The sequence below is a fragment of the Panthera leo genome, chromosome C2, assembly GCF_018350215.1.
Source record: "Panthera leo isolate Ple1 chromosome C2, P.leo_Ple1_pat1.1, whole genome shotgun sequence".
Classification (NCBI taxonomy): domain Eukaryota; kingdom Metazoa; phylum Chordata; class Mammalia; order Carnivora; family Felidae; genus Panthera; species Panthera leo.
In genome coordinates this window covers 132,734,844-132,758,408 of record NC_056687.1, presented here as the reverse complement: position 1 = coordinate 132,758,408, position 23,565 = coordinate 132,734,844, and the positions used below count along the sequence as shown (strand labels likewise).

The 23,565-nt window shown below is 35.5% G+C and overlaps 1 protein-coding gene across 4 annotated transcripts in view; it reads left to right on the top strand.

Annotated features, from left to right (window-relative positions):
- Nucleotides 1-23,565, top strand: part of ANKRD28 (ankyrin repeat domain 28) — a 197,848-nt gene that overhangs the window by 31,271 nt on the left and 143,012 nt on the right. For 2 of the 4 annotated variants that reach the window (XM_042903088.1, XM_042903086.1), the window contains exon 2: nt 20,908-20,980. The exons of the other annotated variants lie outside the window; for them this stretch is intronic. In XM_042903088.1, the coding sequence (XP_042759022.1) occupies nt 20,963-20,980 (18 nt within the window). In that variant the 5' untranslated portion in view covers nt 20,908-20,962. The remainder of the gene's footprint in view (nt 1-20,907; nt 20,981-23,565) is intronic. 4 annotated transcript variants of the gene reach the window in all.

The window sequence follows — 23,565 nt, the reverse complement described above, 5'->3', positions numbered from 1 at the left end:
GTTTTTCATTTACTAGCCATTATCTTTGGGATAATATTAGCATTAAATAACAGCTAAGTCCCTTACATATGTTGTCTGATTTAATTCCTTAAATTTTTTTTTTAATGTTTATTTATTTTTGAGAGAGAGAGACAGAGTGTGAGTAGGGGAGGGTCAGAGAGAGAGGGAGACACAGAATCCGAAGCAGGCTCCAGGCTCCAAGCTGTCAGCACAGAGCCTGATGCAGGGCTCGAACTCACAGACTGCAAGATCATGACCTGAGCCAAAGTTGGACGCTTAACTGACTGAGCCACCCAGGCGCCCCTGATTGAATTCTTTAAATAGGCCTTTGCTGTTAATTATCCCAGATTTATAGATGAGGAAGCTGAGACCGGGGCCTAAATGCAGGATTGTCTGATTTCAAACTTTATGTTCCTAGGCACTATATTATGCTACTTAAGTAGGGTATTCAAGACACCTCATATTATGATTCTTACACACTTTTCTAGTGTTTGGTTGACATTTTTAACTGTAAGTTCCTTGAGGGTAGAGATCATGTCCCAGACCAAGTAGTTGCATAATATATAGTAGGTACTAGGTAAGAGTTGAGTAGATTTTAAGCAATGAGTGACTAGCACAGGAGAGTGAAAACAGCCTAGTGTGGAAAGACATGAGTATTACATTGGAAGGAAAAGATTGCTCTGATTGGCCATATGCATCAAGTTCAGTCTTTGGGTTAAAGCAAAATAGTGAGAGGTAATAGAATGAGGGAAATGAAACCCAGGGAGATGATTAAAAATAGCAATTATTTGTTCTTGATATAATTAATTATATTCTTGGATTGTAAGAATTTGAAAATGAATTCTCTAATTTAATGTTTTCAGGTCTTGTGTGGTTAAGAAAGGAAGTGCCTGAAAACTAGAGACAAGGAAAGGTTACTACATTTTTCAAAAGGGGTAAGAAGATTATAAACCTTGATGTGGCTCTCAAGTGAGATTCTAGAATAAATTATTTAAAGAGTTACTTGTTTTCAGGACAGGTGAAGCACTAATCATTAAGAATTAGCCTAAATTCATTGAGCCTAACTCTTTGTGTATGAAGCTTGCTATCTTAAATGGAATGCGAGAGATTTAAGGCATACTCCTCAAATTTGCTGATAGCACAGATATGGGAGGGATAATGCATTAGCCAGGGTGGGCTAGATTTTGCTGTAGTAATAATGCCTAAATCTCAGTAGCTTAAAAATAAGAGATTTATTTTTTTTATGTTTGTTTATTTTTTAACGTTTTATTTATTTTTGAGACAGGGAGAGACAGAGCATGAACAGGGGAGGGGCACAGAGAGAGGGAGACACAGAATCTGAAACAGGCTCCAGGCTCTGAGCTGTCAGCACAGAGCCCGACACGGGGCTCAAACTCAAGGACCGCAAGATCATGACCTGAGCCGAAGTCGCCGCTTAACCGACTGAGCCACCCAGGCGCCCCTTTGTTTGTTTATTTTTGAGAGAGAGAGAGAGTTGGGGGCCAGGGGCAGAGAGAGAGGGAGACAGAATCCTAAGCAAGCTCTGTGCCATCAGCGCAGAGCCCGATACGGGGCTCAGTCCCATGAACCATGAGATCATGACTTAAGCCGAAATTAAGAATTGGACACTTAAACCCACTGAGCCACCCAGTGCCCCCAAAATAAGAGATTTATTTATTGCTTGTATAACGTGTCCATTCTCAGGTCAGCAGAGTACTCTGCTTTGTGTTGTCCTCATTCAGGAACCTGGTCTGGAGTTTTTAACTTGTGGAACATCAACTTGTATTTGTGGTAGGAGAAAGGGAACCTGATGAATTACTTATCAACCCTCAAAGTCTTCTGTCATATCACTTCAACTCATATTTAATTGATCAAAGCAAGTTATATGACCACATCCAACTTGGGTGTAATTCTACCATAACTTGGAAGGAAGAGACCCAGAAATATTGCTAATATCAATATCAACTAAGATGAATAAAGATATATGATGACATATTAAGCTAAGAGGATTGATTTTTGATAGGCTGATGTGATCAGCTGAATCAAAGAGAAATTGAATAGGGAGAAGTGTAAGATCCTGTCTTTCCATCCAAAAATTAATTCCAATAACATATTGTTGATGGAAGGTGGGATGTGGTGAGGTACATCTTACTGGCTTATCAACACATGTGACAAAAAGAAGCGTAGTCATTGGTGCAAGGGAAATGACAAGGAGGCCTCAATTCTGACTATTCCACACCTGAATTATCACATTTCTGGCTATAGATGCATGTTCAGAGGGGAGGTACACTTGAAATTGAGTATATGAAATGAATAAGGCAAATAGGAATGTATAGCTGGGAAAATTATCCTAGACAGGAGAATGGGAGGCATCATGACTTCCTCATATATTTGGAGATGTGCTGTGTAGAAGCAGGAATGAATTTATCATATGTCAGACTAAGAACTAGTGGGTGAAAACTGTAGGAAGTGATTTCAGTTCACTGTAGAGAAGAATTATCCTGGTTTAGAGGTGGCGTACAGTACTTCTTCCTGCAGATAATCAAAATCAGATTGATTCCCCTGAATTTCTGTGATGCTAAATGAAGAATACCTGTCAATATACCAAGAACTTTCATAAACACTTTAATACAATGAGTGTGCAAACATTTAGGTAATTATTACTAAAAGTGAGATTTAGGGGCGCCTGGGTGGCTCAGTCGGTTAAACGTCCGACTTCGGCTCAGGTCACGATCTCGCGGTCCGTGAGTTCGAGCCCCACGTCGGGCTCTGGGCTGATGGCTCAGAGCCTGGAGCCTGCTTCCGATTCTGTGTCTTCCTCTCTCTCTGCCCCTCCCCCGTTCATGCGCTGTCTCTCTCTGTCTCAAAAATAAATAAACGTTAAAAAAAAATTAAATAAAAGTGAGATTTAATGAATTAGTGAACTAGTAAAACACATCTTTATACCTATTGTATACTGGAACTATACTAGGAATTTTGTGAATTTTTTTTCTAAATCTTACTTTAGTCTCATTTTATAGATGAGGAAACTGATTCAGAGATTGTTACTTGCCCAGGTTTATTGCTGACTAGTGGATCAAGTAAGGATTTTAACCAAGATCTCTTTGATTCCCAAGACTGCTTTTTCTACCATTCCACTACAATAGATACATTGTTTTCCATACCTACCATATTGGTGCCTTGGGTAACAGTACCACCTTACTTTTGGATTCCATCTCTCCATCTTTCTGTACCTCACCACATAGTTCTAATGGGACTGCCCAGAGTTTTCTACTACTTGGTCACCCCCCACCTCCCTTCACATAGGCCAGTCAGAATTCCCTGGGAGTTTTTAACTAAAACCAGGGAAGAGAATCATCCTTCTGTGGTGATAGATGCAGAAAGGTGCTGTACTTGAGAGCTGTCAATATTTGCCACTCTTTGAAGGAAGCTGGACTGCACTGAGAGAAAATGACACCTATTGTCTGACAAATGTCTTGGCTGCGTGAATGTGTGGTTCCAGTTGTTCCTGATGCCCATCTACAATCCTTTCCTTGCCATGATTAGTTATTCCACCCTTCTCCTATTTGAGACCTCCCTAGTAGCATTCAAAAAATTTGCCTTTTTGCAGTAGCGGAAAGAATTGATTAGGGCCTTGAACAGTCCTGGTTACTTTTGATAGATGAGAGGTGGCTGTGGGGGCTATGTGCTGGGGAAACTCTCTGATAGGGAAGAAATTAACCACTGAAGAAGACTGTCATTTCAGTGGCTCTTGAACGTGCAGGGTTTTTTTGTGTGTGTGTGTGTGTATATGTTGGGGAAAAGTGGAGTTGTCAGCAGTGGTTATTTTTCAGAATTAATTTGTTAAAAGCCACTGGATCCATTTAACCAAATGCAGCCTGTGGTATACTGAAATCTTATGACAGGCAGAGCTCTTCTGGTTGAGTAGTGTTTGGAGCCCTGGCCTCCTCTTCCTACCTCTTTTCTGTCCTCTTCTTGGCTACTGCTACCTGAGACATCTTGATATTATCTAGAAGGATTTTTTTTTTTCCTTCCTTCCAAAGTCTGCCCTTCTGTAGGTTCTTAAAGACCAGAGAGATAGCAGCTACTCTGGGGATTGGTGGAGGAAAGAAAGAAAATGATAGAGAAGGAAAATGATAGGGATATGTTTATTAAGTACTTAAAGTGTAGTGAGTACTTTATATGAATTTGACATAAGTGGTATTCTTATTACAGTTATGGGGATTCAGGCTCAAAAGAGATTAAATGACTTTACCAAGGTCACAGGGCTAATCCCAGATCTGTTCTAAGTCTAAAATTTGACCATTTCATATAACTACTAGAGAACAAATAGCTGCGCAGTTGTTCGTGTATGTAAGCCAAAGATCAGAGTTAGTTGCATCTGACTTAATCTAACAAAAGACAAAGGCAGGGCAAAGGTTAGGAGCAGGAACAAGAGGAAAATGGTTCTATAAAGGACTAAAAAGAAAAGAAACATGAAAATGATGATAGTCAATAGTAATAGCTAACTGGATTATGCTCAGTGATACCCAGAAAGAGTATCTCTATCACACTTCTATACAAAGTGCTGTTATCAGCCAGACAGCCAAAGTTGTAAGACCTACATCTTTGCCTTAAAAAATGAATGATTCTCAAAAGATAAGAATTTTTCTCTATTTCAAAATTAATAGGAACAAACTTTTTTCTTTTCCCAAATGAAATGAATAGATATGTGTGGAGTTTCTGAAGGGTGATGACCTTGGTATTACAAACTGAAAAGCAGCTCTCTATAAGCATTAAGTAGAGTAGAGGGTAAGGAAAGGGCATTGTTTTATTTCTTCCTTCCTTTTTTTTTTTTTTAAAGTCTCTCTTAGGCAGTTTACACGGATAAGCAGACAACCCTGAAAGAAACTAGTACTCAGTTCTAAAACTTGCATTACCTTAATATTCAAACAAACAACAAAAAAACTGTACCCATATATATAAAATGGGTGCTGAGGCTTAGCATATTTTTGTTAATTTTCTGAGAGCAGTACATTTCGTATGGTGTTTCTCTGTGTCCTAGGGTCTCACTGAAGTGCTTTGTGATTGGAATTGGAGTGGTGACCTGGTGGACCTCTGGGCCTGCATTCTTTTTCTTAATCAGAGTGGGGTCTGTTTTGGTTGTCATCTGTCTATACATTCTCATGAATGTGTGGGAAGGTGAAGGCATACACACATATATTAGATGAAATCATCTGAAATCTTAGTTTTGATGAAAGGATACTCTCAGATTCAAATTATATGTATCAGAACATTGTTGTTCAGTAGGGTTAACTCATTATCTTAAGTGTTCTTACATGTCTTTTTGGAATTTGCTATGTTTTTGCCTATAAATTGTGTTTGGATCCAATGTTAATGACTGTTGCAGCCCATGTCAGTGGAATTATTTTCAGTTGATGATTAGAGATGATGAATTTTAGAGTTTGTTTATAAGCTGCCAGCTTTTGTGTGATACACAAATAGTGAAAGTGACAAGTTTGGTGCAGGTTGACAAGGATGTGTCTTTTGTACATTGTATTAGTAATACAGATAAGATAATATTATGAATCAGATTTAGTAATAGAAATGAAGAGCTTCTGGATAGAGGCTCCTCAGGCTTTGATTTTAACTGTAGAATTTTGTAGAAAGGCAGCCTAAGTTCCCTAACTAGAAGGTGGTGTAATTAAACTTGAATTAGAAGAAAGACAAAAAATCAAGCTCATATTGGACTATTTTTTTTTTTTTACTTTGGTTTAATGGATATGCACAAACATTTCAACAACATGGGAGATCCTAAAGAAAATAACTCATAAGCCTACCAGTCTTTCATAACTGTGTGGGTTCCTAATTCCTATGTATATGTATTATAGATTTCTCTCCTTCCATGTTATTGGTCTTATCTTACTTGGATTGATGTAGTAGTTCTCTGACCAATCTATCCTTTTCCAGTCTTGACCCTATTTAAGTTTTTTCTTTGTTCATTTGCTTTGTTTCTTAAATTCCATGTGAATGAAATCGTATGGTATTTGTCTTTCTCTGACTGATGTATTTCACTTAGCACTATACTCTCTATATCCATCCATGTTGTTGCAAATGGAAACAGTTCGTTCTTTTTTATGGCTGAATTAACATTCTCTTATGTATATATTACCATATCTTTATCCACTCATCAATTAGTGGACACTTGGGCTGTGTCCATAGTTTGACTATTTGTAAATAATGCTGCAACAAACATAGGTGTGTATATGTATCCCTTTGAATTAGTGTTTTTATGTTAAATACCCTGTAGTGCAAACACTGGATCATAGGATAGTTATATTTTTACTTTTTTGAGGAACCTCCATACTGTTTTCCACAGTGGCTGCACTAGTTTGCATTCCCATAAACAGTGCACGAGGGTTTCTTTTTCTTCACATCCTTGCCAACACGTTGTTTCTTGTGTTTTTGATTTTCGCTGTTCTGACAGGTGTGAGGTGATATCTCATCGCGGTTTTGATTTCCATTTCCCTGATGATGGGTGATGTTGAGCATCCTTTCATGTGTCTGTTGGCCATCTGTATGTTTTCTTTGGAGAGATAATCTGTTCATGCCTTCTGCCATTTTTAAATTATATTATTTGGGGGTTTTTTTGGTGTTGTGTAAGTTTTTTATATATTTTGGACACCAACCCTTTACCAGATCTGACATTTGCAAATATTTCTCCCATTTAGTGGGTTGCCTTTTAGTTTTATTGATTATTGCCTTCACTGTGCATTTTGATGTACTCCCAATAGTTTATTTTTGCTTTTGTTTCCCTTGCCTCAGGAGACATACCTAGAAAAATGTTGCTACCACCAGTGTTAGAGAAATGACTATCTGTGCTGTCTTCTAGGATTTTTATGGTTTCAAGTCTCATTTTTAGGGTCTTAATCCATTTTGAGTTTATTTTTGTTTATGGCATAAGAAAGTGGTGTGGTTTCATTCTTCTTGCATGTAGCTGTCCAGTTTTCCCAACACCATTTGTTGAAGAGACTGTCTTTTTCCCTTTGCATATTCTTGTCTCCTTTGTTGAAGATGAATTGGGTTTATTCATGGGTTTATTTCTGGGTTCTTTATTTTGTTCCATTGATCTATGTGTCTATTTTTTGTGCCAGTACCATACATAGTGTTTTGAATACTGCAGCTTTATGGTATGTCTTCAAGTCTGGGATTGTGATACCTATAATTTTGTTCTTCTTTTTCAAGATTGCTTTGGCTATTTGGGGTCTTTTGTTCCATACAAATTTTAGGATTATTTGTTCTAGTTCTGTGAAAAATGCTGTTGTTATTTTGATAGGAATTGCATTAAATCTGTAGATGGCTTTGGGTAGTATGGACATTTTAACAGTATTTGTTTTTCCAGTTCATGAACATGAAATATCTTTCCCTTTGTGTTGCCTTAATTTTCTTTCATCATTGTTCTATAGTTTTCAGAGTATAGGTCTTTCACCTCCTTGGTTAAGTACATTTCTAGGTATTTTATTATTTTTGGTGCAGATGTAAATGGGATTGTTTTTCTTAATTTCTCTTTCTGCTACTTCATTGATAGTGTATAGAATGCAACAGATTTCTGTATATTGATTTTGTATCCTGTGACTTTACTGAATTCATTTTATCCGTTCCAGTAGTTTTTTGGTGGAGCCTTTAAGGTTTTCTATATATCGTATCATGTTATTTGCAAATAGTGACAGTTTTACTTATTCCTTACCAATTTGATTGCCTTTGTTGTTGTTGTTGTTGTTGTTGTTGTTGTCTGATTGCTGTGGCTAGGACTTCCAGTACTGTGTGAATACAGGTGCTGAGAGTGGACATCCTTGTCTTGTTCCTGATCTTAGGGGAAAAGCTCTTTCACTGTTGAGGATTATGTTAGCTGTGGGTTTTTCATAGATGGCCTTTATTATGTTGAGGTATGTTCCCTCTAAACCTACTTTGTTGAGAGTTTTTATCACGAATGGATGTTGTACTTTGTCAAATGCTTTTTCTGCATCTGTAGAAATGATCATATAGTTTTTATCCTTTCTCTTGTTGTGATGTATCACGTTGATTTGCAAATGTTGAACTACCCTTGTATCCCAGGAATACATTCTGTTTGATTGTGGTGAGTAATTTGTTTAATGTATTGTGGGACTCAGTTTACTAATATTTTATTGATGGTATTGCATCTGTGTTCATCAGAGATGTTGGCCTGTAGTTCCTTTTTTTGGTAGTCTTTATCTGGTTTTGGTATCAGGGTAATGCTGGCCTCATATAAGGAGTTTGGAATCTTTTCTTCCTCTTCTATTTTTTTTTTTTTTTGAAAGTTATTGAATCTTTTATTGGAATATTAGGTTGACACTAATAGACTTTTACTGGCTCTCTGGCAGCCTTTTTTAAGAAAGCTTTTAAACTTATTCCAGAGGTCCCCCTGTCAAAAGAACTTAATTTTATTTTTTATTTTTTATTTTTTTTTCAATATATGAAATTTATTGTCAAATTGGTTTCCATACAATACCCAGTGCTCATCCCAAAAGGAGCCCTCCTCAATACCCATCACCCACCCTGCCCTCCCTCCCACCCCCATCAACCCTCAGTTTGTTCTCAGTTTTTAAGAGTCTCTTATGCTTTGGCTCTCTCCCACTCTAACCTCTCTTTTTTTTTTTAATTTTTTCTTCCTCTTCTATTTTTGGAAAAGTTTGATGTAAGTATGACTCTTTAACTAATTGGTATAATTCATCTGGTCCTAGACTTTTGTTTAAGAGTTTTTTGATTAATGATTCAATTTCATTGCTGGTAATTTTCAAATTGCCTTTCTGATTCAGTTTTGCGAGGTTATATGTTTCTAGGAATTTATCCATTTCTTCTAGGTTTGTTGGCATGTAATTTTTCATAATCCCTTATAATCCTTTGTATTTCTGTGGTGTCAGTTGTTTCATTTCTGATTTTGTTTGAGTCCTCTCTTTCACCTTCTCTCTCTCTCTCTCTCTCTCTCTTTCTTTTTTTTTTTTTTCTGATGTATGTAGGTTATGGTTTATCAATTTTGTTGGTCTTTTCAACAAACCAGCTCCTGGTTTCATCAATCTGTAAGAATGATCTTTCTTGATGATTTTTAAGTTAGATTTCAAAATTAGATTATATTTTTTGATTTGAAATTTTCAGACACACAGGATAAAATAAAATGCGATAGAAATCTAAATATCACCAGGAATAAACACATTTCGTTTGTGTTTCTATAAGAATGAAATAGTTACATCTACAGCTGGAGCCCCATTCCCATTTTTCCCTGGGTAATCGGCTTGAAGGTTTGTTTTTTTTTTTTAACATTTATACCGTATTTCATATTTATAAACAATATATGTTATTTTTGTGTTTTCTAAACTTTTAAATGGTATATGTATCTTTTGCAACTCTCTTTTAAGAATTTAACAGTGTTGATACATTTGTTACAATCACTATATATCTCATACAAGTAAACATTTTATTTCCTTAATAGTGCAGTTAGGTAGTTTGCAGTTTTGAGCTACTAGAAAGAGTATTGGAGTAGATGTTCTGGTGTGTCTCCTTGTGTGTGTATCACAATTTCTCTGAGGTCCGTGTGGGGCAGTAGACTTCCTGGGTCACAGCATACATACATATTCATTCACCTTTATTATGTGATTTTTATTTTCTCCCAAGTGGTTATACCAATTATATTGCCTCTTTACTCTCAAACTTGTTAATAGTTGTTTTGGTTTGACTTTGGTTTTTACAGTTTGACGGGTGTGAAGTAATATCTTGTTTTAATTTGTATCCCAGGTTCCTGGTGAGATTGAATATGTTTTCATGTGTTTTGACCAATTGGAAGTTTTTGTGTGCATCACCCGTTTGTTTTCTTACAGTGTAGTCGTGTGTGTGTGTGTGTGTGTGTGTGTGTGTTCGTATTCATTATGAATTTTGTTGGTTTTGCCAAGTAAACATCTCAGTAGATTTCTAGTCTTCACTTTGTTTATGGGGTCTTGTTCAGGGCTTTTTAATTGTGGCATAATCATACTTACCAGTATTTTATGTTCTTTTTTTCCTTTCTTATGTAAGGAACCCATCAAGGTTCTAAAAGTATTCAGTTTCTTCTTAAAATTTGCAGTTTCATTACTCACTTAGTTTTCTGATCCACCTTGAATTTTATTTTTGTTTATGGTGTGAGGTTCAATTTTTTTTTTTCAAAATTGACTTTTCCTTACCCTTTGTTTTTCTATAAACATTTTTAAAAATTTCAAATCCCCATGAAAATTCTTGAGCTTAACTAGTATTCCACTGAAATTACAGATTTAATTTGGAAAATTGACCTTATACAATACTGAGTCTGGAAAAAGCAGATTCTCATGCAGCAGCTACCTCAAACCTTACTCCTATTGTCTCCCCATGCATTTTTCTCACAGTTGACATCAGAGAATAATAGCTTTACCTTCTCTTCATTAAATCTTGCATGAGTGTTCCTTATTGGCAGATTCCATCCTTGAATATTTGCGGGGTGAGGGGGTGGGGTAGCGGCATGTGGGGCGGAGGAGGGTTCTGGGAAATGTAGTTCCGGTGTAGTTCCAAACTTCTGCCCTGTGATGCAGAGGAGACTATAGAATAGGGTATTGATGATGCAGATTCCACAGTACACAAGCCAAGCAAGCATATACAAATATGTTCCTATTTTCTTCTCCCTTTTAACATACAAGGTGGCTTGATTGTTGTATACTTTTCCCCTCAACTGATATGTTTTGGAGATCTTTTTTAATGGGATTTACATTCATAGTTTTGCTAACTATTGTCAGCTGCCCTCTCCTGAGGTTGTATCAATTTATATTTCCACCCATAGTGTGTCACTTCCATTGTTTTGCATCTTAACTTTGCATCCTGCTCTCTCCTATTACAAATGCCATTTTACCTTTATTTGATAAACTCTTTGTTGTTTAAAGACCTTGAAGTCATCCTGGCAGAAGTGATACCCAGCAATATGCATGCACATGAATATACTTAGGTCATCTTACTCTACTATATTAGGATAGTTGTGCTTTCTCTTTGATTATATCACATGTTTTATTAATTATTTATGAACATTTTCTTTGTGACCCTTTGTAGGCATGGGCTTTTTTAGTTGTCATTGTATATCCTTCTATCATAAACACATTGGGTATGTGTTTGTCTCCTTTACTAAACTATAAATCCTTTAGAACAGTGCTGTGCTAGTTCTTTGTTGGCAGCACCTAGCACATAATAACAACTCTAACTGTTGGAATGAATAATACGTAATTCTAAACAAAGGGTATATGTAGCTTTCTAAACTTTTTTCATTTAGCACAGTTCATTATGCTAGATGCTTTACATATATGAATATGACTCATTAAAATCATTGTTTAGTCTTTTTGCAGAAATTGAGTTGTGTGAATACGTTATGCATTCTGGATACTAGACTCAGATACATAATTTGTAAATAGTTTTTGATTCTTTCAGGACATCTTTCCACTTTTTTAAATAGTGTCCTTTGCACAAAAGTTTTAATTTTGGTAAAGTTCAGTTTGTCGGTTTGGTGTGATATCTAAGAAACCCTCGCCAGATCCGAGGTGGTGAAGATTTACTCAAAAATTTCTTCTAAGAGTTTTATAGTGTTAGCTTTTACATTTAGGTCTTTGATCTTTTTTGAATGTTACAAGGTGAAGCTCCAATTTCATTCTTTTGCATGTGGATGTCCAGTTGTCTCAGCACTGATTTTTGAAGAAGCTATTCTTTCCCATTGAACACTCTTCGCACCCTTAATCCAAACTAATTGACCATAGATGTAAGGGTTTATTTTCATCCTCTCAGTTATGTTCTGTTGACCTATGTATTAGGTCTGTCCTTATGTTAGTACCACAATGTTGTGATTACTGTAGTTTTGTAATAACATTTGAAATCATGAAGTGTGAGCTTTCTGTGTTCTTGTTTTCCAAGAATGTTTGGACTATTCTGAGTCCCTTGTATTTCTATATGAATTTTATGATCAGTTTTTCCATTTCTGCAAAAAAAAGGCTGTTGTGATTTTGATAGTAATGGCATTGAATCTGTAGATCACTTAGGGGAATATTTCCATTTTAACAATATTAAGTATTCTAATCCACGAACACAGGTTCATGGATTTTTTAAGTTTTATTTTGAGGGAGATACAGACAGTGTGAGTGGGGGAGGGGCAGAGAGAGAGGGAGAGCGAATCCTAAGCAGGCTCCATGCTGTCAGCACAGAGCCCAGTGCAGGGCTTAAACTCATGAAATCATGAGACCATGACCTGAGCCAAAACCAAGAGTTGGACGCTTAACTAGCTGAGCCACCCAGGTGCCCCTCTTTCTACACTGTTTTATAGTTTTCTGTGTACAAGTCTTGCACCTCCTTGGTTAAATTTATTCCAAAGTATTTTGTGCGGTTTTGTTTGTTTGTTTGTTTGATGCTATTGTTGATGGAATAATGTGGGGTGTTTTTTTTTAATGTTTATTAATTTTTGAGAGACAGAGACAGAGTGTGAGTGGGGGAGAGGCAAAGAGAGGGAGACACAGAATCCGAAACAGGCTCTAGGCTCTGAGCTGTCAGCACAGAGCCCAACATGGGGCTCAAACTCACGAGCCCGAGAGATCATGACCTGAGCTGAAGTCAGATGCTTAAACAGCTGAGCCACTCAGGCACCCCAATGGAATAATGTTTTTAATTTTGGATTGTTCATGGCTAGTGCATAGAAAATCTGATTTTGTGACTTGATCTTATATTCTGTAACTTTGCTGAATTTGTTCATCAGTTTTGACAGGTTTTTTTTTCGGAGATTCCTTAGGATTTTCTGTATATAAGATCATATCATTGGCAAATAAGAGATAGTTTTACTTCCTCCTTTTTTTTTAATAGATTTTTTTTTGAGAGAGAGAGAGAGAAAGAGCGGGTGCAAGTGAGGGAGGGGCAGAGAGAGAGAGAGAGAGAGAGAGAGAGAGAGAAGCAGGGCTTGTGCTCACCCAATGTGGGGCTCGAGCTCACTGAGGCCGGGTTCAAACTCACGAAATGTGACATCATGACCTGAGCTGAAGTCAGATGCTTAACTGATTGAGCCACCCAGGTGCCCCTACTTCTTCCTTTTCAATTTGGATGCCTTTTATTAGCTTCTTGTTGCTCAGTTAATCTTGATAGAATTTCCAGCACAGTGTTGAATATAAGTGGCATAAGTGGGTGTTTTGTCTTGTTCCTGATCTTAGGAGAAAAGCTTTGAGTCTTTCAATATTAACTATGATGTTAACTGTGGGTTTTTCATAAGCACCCTTTATCATATCAGGGAATTTCTCTTCTAGTTTATGGAGTGCTTTTATCATGAAAGCATGTTGGATTTTGTCAAATACTTTTTCTCTGGGTCATTTGAGATTATCGTGTGGCTTTTTCCCTTCATCTATTTATTTGGCATATTAATATTATATTATATTATATTATATTATATTATATTATATTAATTTTCTTTTTAGTATTTACCATGCTTGCATTCTTGGGATAAATCCCACTTGGTCATGGTTTAGAACTCTTATATGTTGCTGGATTTTGTTTGCTAATACTTTGTTGAGGATTTTTCATCTGTATTCGTAAGGAATATTGGTCAGTAGTTTGTTTTTCCTTGTGATGTCTTTTTCTAGGTTCGGTGTTCTAGTAATGTTGGCCTCAAAAAATGTGGATATCCATTTGTTTGAGCACTGTGTGTTGAAGAAAGTGTGCATCTGTTCTCTCCCTTTCTGTTTTGAGAAGGATCCACGTTAACTTTCCTTGAAATGTGTGGTAAGCTTCCGTCAGCGAAGCCTTCTAGTCCTGGGCTTTTCTTTGTTGGAAAGTTTTGAATACTGAAACAATCTCTTTGCCTGTTCCAAGTCTGTTTAAAGTTTCTGTTTCTTCTTCCCTTACTTCCCTTACTATATAGCTGTATTTCCTTAATATAGGTCAGTATTATTTTTTTCTTTTTTCCTGTAGATTTTATGACTGTATAAGCAAGTATCTCTCTTACTCCCCACCTTTTACACAACAGATAGTATACTAGATACACCGTTGTGCATCTTGATTGTTCACTCTACTTCCAGTATCTTGAGTTCATTCCCCATCAGTACTTAAGGAGTTTATACATTCCTCTGGCTGCTTAGTATTTTATGGTCCTATATCCTGTTCCCTGTTGACATCTAGGTTGTCTCTAATCTTTTGCTAATGCAAACAATGCTGCAGTGAATACCCACATACTACAGTGCAGTTGTGCAGATTTCGTAGGTTAAGGTCCTCCACAGGACACTTAAGACACTATATATAGCTCCAGGGTTCCCAGGCCACCCATGGCTTCTGACCAACTGGCTGTAAATTTGGGGTTTCCCATCATCCCCTCATGTTCAATAATTTGCTAGAATGATTCCCAGAACTCAGGAAAGTGCTATACTTACAATTACAATTTTCTTATAGAGATCTGAATCAGCAAAAGAGATTCATAAGAGGAGGTCTGAGAGGGTCCCAAAGTCATAAGTCTCTATGTCCTCTGGACATGTCACCCTCTTAGTATATGGATACTCGAGCTTCAGTGTCAAGATTTTTTATGGAGGATTCACTTTATAGGTATGATAGATTGAATCATTCGTTATATGATTAAACTCAATTTTTAGCCCTGTTCCATGAGGTCAGCTGGTCAGGTTATTATGACATGGCTCACAGTCCAAACCCTCTTATCACATGTTTGTTCTTTTCAGCATGGCCAGCCCAATATGGAACAATCTAGGGCCTACCATGAGTTACCTCATTAAGCATAAACCCTGATATGGTCTAGGGGCTCACCATGAATAACAAAGACACTTGTATCACTCAGGAAATTAATTACTAGGTTTACTAGTAATTAATTACTAGAAGCTCTCAGGTACCCAGGACAAAGGCCAGACAAATTTTTTATTATTTAACACTTACATATATTACTTTGTGTGTAGATACATCAACTATAAGATAAATTCCTCTTCCTCCTCCCCCTTTCTTTTCCCACTTTCACATGATTTAATAACCAAAACCAAGGAAAGCTATATTTGAGAAGTCTTTCTCCCACTTTGAGTCCCACAAATAAAACTTGTGCAACCCACTCCAAATGAGTATCTATGTTTTCCTTGGTATCCTTTATGTTTTTATATGCAAATAAAAGCAAATGTATAGGTCTTTTTCTCGACTGTATAGTTTCTAATGTAACTTGCTGTTTTTTCCCTTAAAAATACAGAAATACATTTCCAGGACATATGAGTAGAATATGCATTCACAGTTTGATTGGATATTAACAAATTGCTCTCCCACAGAGATTATATTAAAACATTATTTAAGTCTAGAACCTGAATAGTTTCAGACTTCTTGATCTTTGCCAGTTTGAGAGATGAACAGTGGTTTATTTGTGTAGCTTTAATGTGAATTTCTGTTATGAAATTGAACATCTTTGTATGCTTGCACATTTGTGTTTCCTTTTCTATGAATTGTTTCTATTCTTTACCTAGTTTTTAGTGGAATGGTTTTTCCTTTTTAATGTTTTTAAATGGTTAAATCTATGAATTTTTTGTGGCTTTCTAAATTTTTGTGTCTTCCCTATTATTTAAAAAAATTTTTTTTAAATGTTTATTTATCTTTGAGAGACAGAGACAGAGTGGGGGCAGGGGAGGGGCAGAGAGAGAGAGAGGGAGACACAGAATCTGAAGCAGGCTCCAGGCTCTGAGCTGTTGGCACAGTCTGATGCGGGGCTCAAACTCACAGGCCATGAGATCATGACCTGAGCCAACGTCAGCCGCTTGACTAACTGAGCCACCCAGGTGCCCCATTCCTATTAGGTTATTTTAATAAAACTATTGTGTGCTTTTTTCTTTTATAGTTTTTCTCTTTTTTATTAAGATGTAATTTAGCTGTAGTAAAATATATTCTTTTTGGTTTACAGTTTTGTGATATCTTACAAATGCATCTAATGACTACTGAAATTGAGATATAAAACATTTCCATCATCCCTAAAAATTCAGTTGTGTCCTTTTGTATTCATCGCCTCCTAAGGTCCCCAGCTCTTGGCAACTACTTTTCTCTGTCCTTAAGGTTTTACTTTTTGTGAAATGCCATAAGAAATTGATTAATTATGTAGCCTTTCATTTAGCATACATGTTGTTGGTGTGTTCGGTTATTGACTGCTTCTTTTTCTATGACAGGTTGTTTTCTATTACATGGATTTACCACAGTTTATTTACCTACTCTCTAGTTGAGGAATATTTGGGTTATTTCAAGGTTTTGGAGGTTATGAATAAAGCCAATATAGTGTTCATGTATAAGATTTTTGTGAGCATAAATTTTTATTTTATTGGTTTTATATATAGGAATAGAATTACTGAATTATGTGTTAATTATATGTATAACTTTAAGGAACTGTCCAGTCACTTTCCAAAGTGGCTGTACCATTTTGCATTCCCAACACTAATGTATGAGAATTATAATTGCTCTGCCTCTTTTCCAGCATTCTGGATTGTCAGGTTTTGTTTTTTTGTGTGTTTTGTTTTGTTTTGAGAGACTGCAAGGGCTCAATCCCACTTACCCTGGAATCATGACCTGAGCCAAAGTCAAGAGTCAGATACTCAACTGATTGAGCAATGCAGGCGCCCCAAGTCAGTTTTTTTTTTTAAAGTCATTCTACTAGGTGCGTAATAGTATCTCATTGTGCTTTAATTTGAATTCTGCTAGTGTTTAATGTCTGTATATCGCCTTTTGTGAAATGCCAAACTGTTTACATCTTTGCCCATTTAAAAAATTGGGCTTTTCTATTTTTTTTTTTAATGTTTATTTATTTTTGAGAGAGAGAGAGAGAGAGAGAGAGAGACAGAGTACAAGCAGGGGAAGGGCAGAGAGAGGGAGACACAGAATCCGAAGCAGGCTCCAGGCTCTGAGTTGTCAGCACAGAGCCTGATGCGGGGCTTGAACTCACAGACTGCAAGATCATGACCTGAGCCAAAGTTATCCGCTCAACCAATTGAGCCACCTGGCGCCCCATGGGCTTTTCTATTAATGAGTTATATGAGTTATTTATTTTGGATATAAATCCTTTGTTGTTTTGTTTTTTCCTTGCCAATGTCTTTTCTGGTTGTTCCAGACCATTTGTGGGGAAGATTATTTTTTCTCTGTTGAATTGTTTTTGTGCCGTTGTCAAAAATCACTTGACCATGTATGTGTGCATCTATTTCTGGACCCTTTTGTTCCATTTTATCAGATCTATATGTCTGTCTGTCTTGCAATACCACATTGTCTTGGTTACTATAGCTTTCTAGTAGTGTGAATCCTCAAACTTTATTCTTCTCTTTAAATATTGTTTTGGCTCTTCTCTGTAAATTTTGCCTTTCCATATAAATTTTTGAATCCATTTATTCATTTTTACAAATACCACTAGTATACTTTGATTGGGATTGTGTTGAATCTGTAGATTAAATGTGGAAAAATTGACATCTTAACAGTATTGAGTCTTTGAACCCATGAATGTGGTATCTCTTCATTTATTTAGGTCTTTGATTTCCTTCAGTATTTTATAGTTTTTAGCATACAGATTCTGCATATATTTTTTAAATTCATAAACTTAAACATGTCAGTTTTTGGGGTGCTTTTATAAATGCTACTGCTTTTAAAATTTTGATTTCCACTTCATTGGTAGTATGTATAAATATAATTGTATTCCATGACTTGGCTGAACTTACTAGATATGGAAACTTTTTCAGAGATTCCATGGCATTTCCCACATAGATAATCATGTGCGCTAATACAGGTAGTTTTCTTTCTTTCTAAATTGTATGCCTTTTATTTCTTCTTTTAGCCCTATTGCAGTTCTAGGGCTTCCAATATGATACTGAATAGGATTGATGAGAGCAGGCATCCCTGTCTTGTTTTTTCCCCTCAGGGAGAAATCAGTCCATTTCCTAGGATTTTTATAGTTCTTTTAACACATACATTTCAGTATAATGACCACTTAGGAGAAGAATGCTATTAATTTTTTTCCAGATGGCTTCCAGTTTTCCTGATATCTTTCATTGACTAGTGTACCATATGTATGTATGTCCATGTTCCCCCCCCCCCCCCCCACGAACTTCTGTCAGAGCACTTATTGCACTGCTTCACTGTTTACTTTTTACTTATCTTTTTTTCTTAATAGAAGATGAGCATTTTGGGGCGGAATAAAAATAGTGCCTCCTCTCAAAGAACTTACATTGTAAATAATGGGTATTAGGTTAGACCAAATGAAATTACCATTTCTAATATTTAACCTGTAAAATCTTATGTCTAGTTGGGACCCAAACAGTAAAACAAGAAAAGAAGATGAAAATTCTCTTATGCTAACAAGGTCTAGTTATCAGTGTGAGAAATGTTAGTGCATAAGAAATTGTTCATCACTGTTGTATGCTTATAAGCAAAGCCCAGAACTGAATATACTGATGTAAATGGGATATAACCCCTGCCCTTGAAGGAGATACTTTCTCTGTTGAAGACAGTGTCTTTACAATTTTCAAATGTAGACACATGTATCTGTCAATATATGTGCAGATTTACTCTCATTTTGAATCTACTTGTGATCTTAGGTTCATACTTCTCAGTGTCTTGGACTATAAGACACTTTGGCAGTGATTTCTGTAAGTTACTGAGAAGCTTGACATAATTTTGTGTGTGATAATTGTATGTGAAAAAATACATACATTGTTCAGTTTAATGTGACAGTTATTTCAGTTACTTGGTATTTTGTAGATTTCCTTTTGGAATAACTTAATATTTTAAAAAAGACAGGCTTTAAAAAAATACAAAAAAAAAGGCATTAGGGAAATCATAATAGAAAAACAGAAAACTGTTTTATATTATAACATAATATAAAAATATAAATACTCCAATTTTTGGTGTAAATTTTTATAGTAAATTATATATGGAGGGAAACTATAATATTTTTGTGTTATATATATTTGTATAATACTTAGGCTTTCAAGCTGGTCTTTTACTACTCTGTAAGTCTGGAAAAAAGAATATATGGGAGACTTTGCGTAAACCTCATGAAGTCAGAAACTACTCTTGTTTACTGTTACATTCCTTGTACTTAGCACATAAGTAGTTATTAACCAATGATTATTGATTTAGTATTGATTAGAGTAAGAGAATGTAATCTTTACATGAAATTTGTTGATTTTAGTTAATAGGAATGAAAGTTATTATAATCACATGTTGCTTGATAAGCATCAAGAGAGTTGCATAGTTTTTGAGGCAATTAAATTTTATTTATAAATCTATAGTAACAGAAGACTATTTTCAAATAATCCGGAATTTGCTCTTGGTATTGTTTTGAACTTGACTATTAACAAGATTAAAATACAACTTTTAAAACCTATAAAGCACCTTTTTTTAAAGTTGAAACTCTTCTTTAAAATACATGACTCAGAGAAGACTACCTTTGTGTTAGTAGTAATAATACAGTAGCAGTACACAGGAAATTTACTTTCCTTTGTATTTACTGCCACCAAATGGCAAATTAATAATATTACTATGTCTGTTATATCAACACTATAAAAGACCTACTAAAGGTAATGTCCCTTTTAATATTGTTTTGGGAGGGTTAATTTGTTCAGAAAGAGTTTTGACAACAGAAGAAAAAACAAATTTTAATATGTTTAGAACTGTAGCTAGGGGCACCTGAGTGGCTCAGTTGGTTCAGTGTTTGACCTTGGCTCAGGTCATGATCTCACGGTTCGTGAGTTCAAGCCCTGCTTTGGGCTCTGTGCTGACAACTTAGAGCCTGGAGCCTGCTTCAGATTCTGTCTCTGTCTCTCTGCCCCTCCCCCCGCTCATGCTCTCTCTTTCTCTTTCTCTCTCAAATATAAATAAACATTAAAAAATGGGGAAAAAAAAAAAAAAAAAAAGAACTGTAGCTAACCTTTTTCTAGCCAGAGTAGATAGATTGGTTTCTATAAGGCATTAGATAGAGCAAAGCAGAAATCACTATGACAAAGATGATAAAAACTGGTACCTCAAACCTAATAAGAAATAAGTTTGACAACATATTTTTATGCAGGGAATTTAATTCTGACCTTTGTTCTTTCTAGGTTATCGTATCTGAGAAAGATGGTTCCAGAATATTTTAGGCCTAATTTTATTTGAAGATAAGCCATTTCACTAAAAATGGCTATTAAGATATTCTGGAAAAATTGTTATATAAGAGTGTAAAGAAACAGAAGCAACCCAAATGTTCAGTCTTAGGAAACTGGTTAAATACTTTTTAATTTTATGTTATGTAGTTATTGAAAGTGTAATAGAGGCATATTTAACGAGATGGATAAAGGTCCATGTGGTTAAATGGAGAGCAATGGGGAGAAGCAAGTTACTAAACAGTGTATTCTCACAGTTTTTTAAAAAGTACATTTACCTTTGGGAGATACTATTGTGATTTCTTAAATTTATGTATTTCTAAAATGAACATGTTTTTAAATGTTCAGAAATTATATAGATTGAATATTTTATACTTCATAGACAGTTTCTTAGATTAAAACATCCCCATGGAAGCACTTATTATATATTCATTTATTATAGTGAATATATTTGAATAGTTTTGGGTTTTTTCTTTTTGAATGATGAAAATGTCTTCTTGCAGGCAATTTTGACTCAGCCCACTTTTTGAGTCTCTTCTAATTGGTTCATATATAAACGAAACCTTTACAAAAACTGCCTTGTTGGATAGTTTAATAATTTTCTTTCTTGACAGAAGGGTAAAACTTCTGAGTTAGTAGGTTTTGAATATTATCTAATAATTCATGGTTTTGTTAAGGTGCTAGTTATTTTTATAACATAGCCCTTCATTTCTAGGGTCAGCATATTCTTGCTTTTGATATCTGTTTTCTGCCACAGGCCTGAGATTGGAATTGAAGCAATACAACTACTGCTTCCACCAGAGGAAAATAGTATGGGAATTCCTATTATGGTAGGTTATTTTCCAGTAGTCTCTCTGCAGTAATATAGGCAGCTCTCTTAATGTGTTAGTTTGTTGGTATTTATGCCTCATCATAAATTAAGCATAGCTTTTCTACATAAATCCTTTGTTGTAGACATTTTGTTTAGAAGTGTGGTGGTCCCTGTATTCCTGGAAAACTTATTTATAACAACTTAATTTGAATAGATTTTCAGTGGAGGGGCTTAAAAATCTGATTTAAGATCTCGGTGTTGTAGTTTGAAGAAGAGAAATATGAAATAGCTGAAAATAATGGTATTGTAGTTAGTTTCTTTTTTTAAACGAGTAAATTACTAGATGTTTCATTCTTGTCAAGTTGTATGCATCCCTTTGCTCATAGCTCATTCTCTTACATGTTACATGTTTGTGGTGCACTCTGTAAACGTCAGCCATTCATTAATCACTGGGGAAGCAGTTATGTGAGTGACTCCCATGTTTTTAGTGAAAGTAGTTTAAAAATCTCACAAAACCTAGGAGTGTTAGACTTGAGGTGCTTGTGAAGACAGTAGAAACTGGTTTGGTATCATTGGCATTGTTTGTTAGGCTTCTTATTTGAAATTCAAACATACCGAAAAGTTGTGTAGAAAGGAAAAACCAATGGCCCAGTAAGTGGATTCTTTATTATTATCAAGTTTCACCTTGCTGTACTTTCTGTTAAATATTTTTGCTCCTAAATGGTAGTACCATTAGATATTAAGTAGACTCAATGCAAAGTTGTTTTATGACAAAACAAATAAAAAACCCTTTCCGGGTTTTTGTTACAATTTGTTCTTAGTTAAAATTTTCTTTGTTTTTTAAAAAAGAGGAAGTGAATAGAACGCTATTATGTTGAAAGCTGAAAGATTTTGTCCATCTGTATTCTGGTAGGAGGGGAAAGAGTATTGGGAAAACGTTAGTTTGTGTGCCTCAAATTGGAATAATTTTGATGACATTAAAGATTCATATTCTCTTGAAATTTTGAATTCTGTTTGAACTAACCAGCTGTGACTCTTTACTTGGCCTTTCAGAATTATCTACTAAATTATCACTTAAACACACACACACACACACAACACAACACACAACACACAACACACACAGGATGCCTCTCATTTGTTGTTACCTGGATGGCTTTTGCTGGCTAGAATTCCATTGGAAACACATCCCCTCACACACCTTATTTCTGTTGTTTATAAATCATTTTCTAACTATTAGCTCAATAAAAGCTTTGAGTCTTGAAGTACTCCTATCCTAATTCAATCAAGGATTTGAGTAATGGGTAGGCAAGACAGAAAAAGGAAAAAGTGTCAAGATAGTAAGGATAAAATTTGATTAGAAAAATGGCAACAAATAGCAGACATCATCAATATCATATGGCTCATTTATTTTTTTATTTCCTGATAATGTGTGTTAGAGATCATGCAGTCACAAATTCAACTACTTTTGCTATACGATCATTGTGTAAATTGTAATTTTCATCTTTTACCACTAGATGGTGGTTTTGCGTTGGTTTCTACAGACTGTCTAAATTTACATATTATTTTAAAATACATCATAAAGAACAATGAAATTAAATTTTGATAGTGATACAGTTCTTCATATAGACAAACTAGTTCAACAGAACCATTATTTGTGATATATATATATATATATATATATATAGTAATTATTTTTAAAAAGATAAATCAGTATGTATGAAATGGTTAAGAGCTATGCCTGAGCATATTTTCTTTCTTTCTTTCTTTCTTTCTTTCTTTCTTTCTTTTTAATTTATTTAATATTTATTTATTTTTGCGAGAGGGAGAGACAGAGTGCAAGCTGGGGAGGGGCAGAGAGAGAGAGGGAGACACAGAATCCGAAGCAGGCTCCAGGCTCCAAGCTGTCTGCACAGAGCCCGATGCGGGGCTCGAACTCACGAACCGTGAGATCATGACCTGGGCCAAAGTCGGACGTTCAACCAACTGAGCCACCCAGGCACCCCAGCCTGACCATATTTTCTAATACAGTCTTCAGTCCACTACCTTAGAAACATTTTAGATGTTTTGGTTTTTTTAGATGATACTATAATTTAAATGGCACCTAAATAAAACACCATTTCTTGATTTGTAATGTTAGAAAATACATACAGATAGCTCAGGCTTTTAAAATTGTTTTTGATGATCATTTTTTCTATCTAGTAGCCATCCATTAAAGTCTTTTATTTCACAAATAACACATTGAAATTCTCTTTTGTTGGTAGCCAAGTGACTTTTAGTTATCCTGCTTGAGCAATTTGAGTTGATGTAGGATTGTAGAGTTTACTTGGGATTGTAACAAGGTTGTAGAGATCCCAGTTCAAGGAAATAATAATCTTATGTAATAAAGCATTCACTTATGTTTTAAAGAGCAAAGTAAGTACAGAGTCTAGAGCATCAGTGTCTCTAAACACCTTTTGCTTAGGCCTTCGTTCTCCAATTCAGTCTGTTATTATTATTTCCTTTTCTGTTCTTTAAAGGATTATTTATATGAGAACAAAATTATGAAAACAGGCATCTTAAATTACCCTTTGCATTCTGCTCTTCACTAGATATTTGATAGCT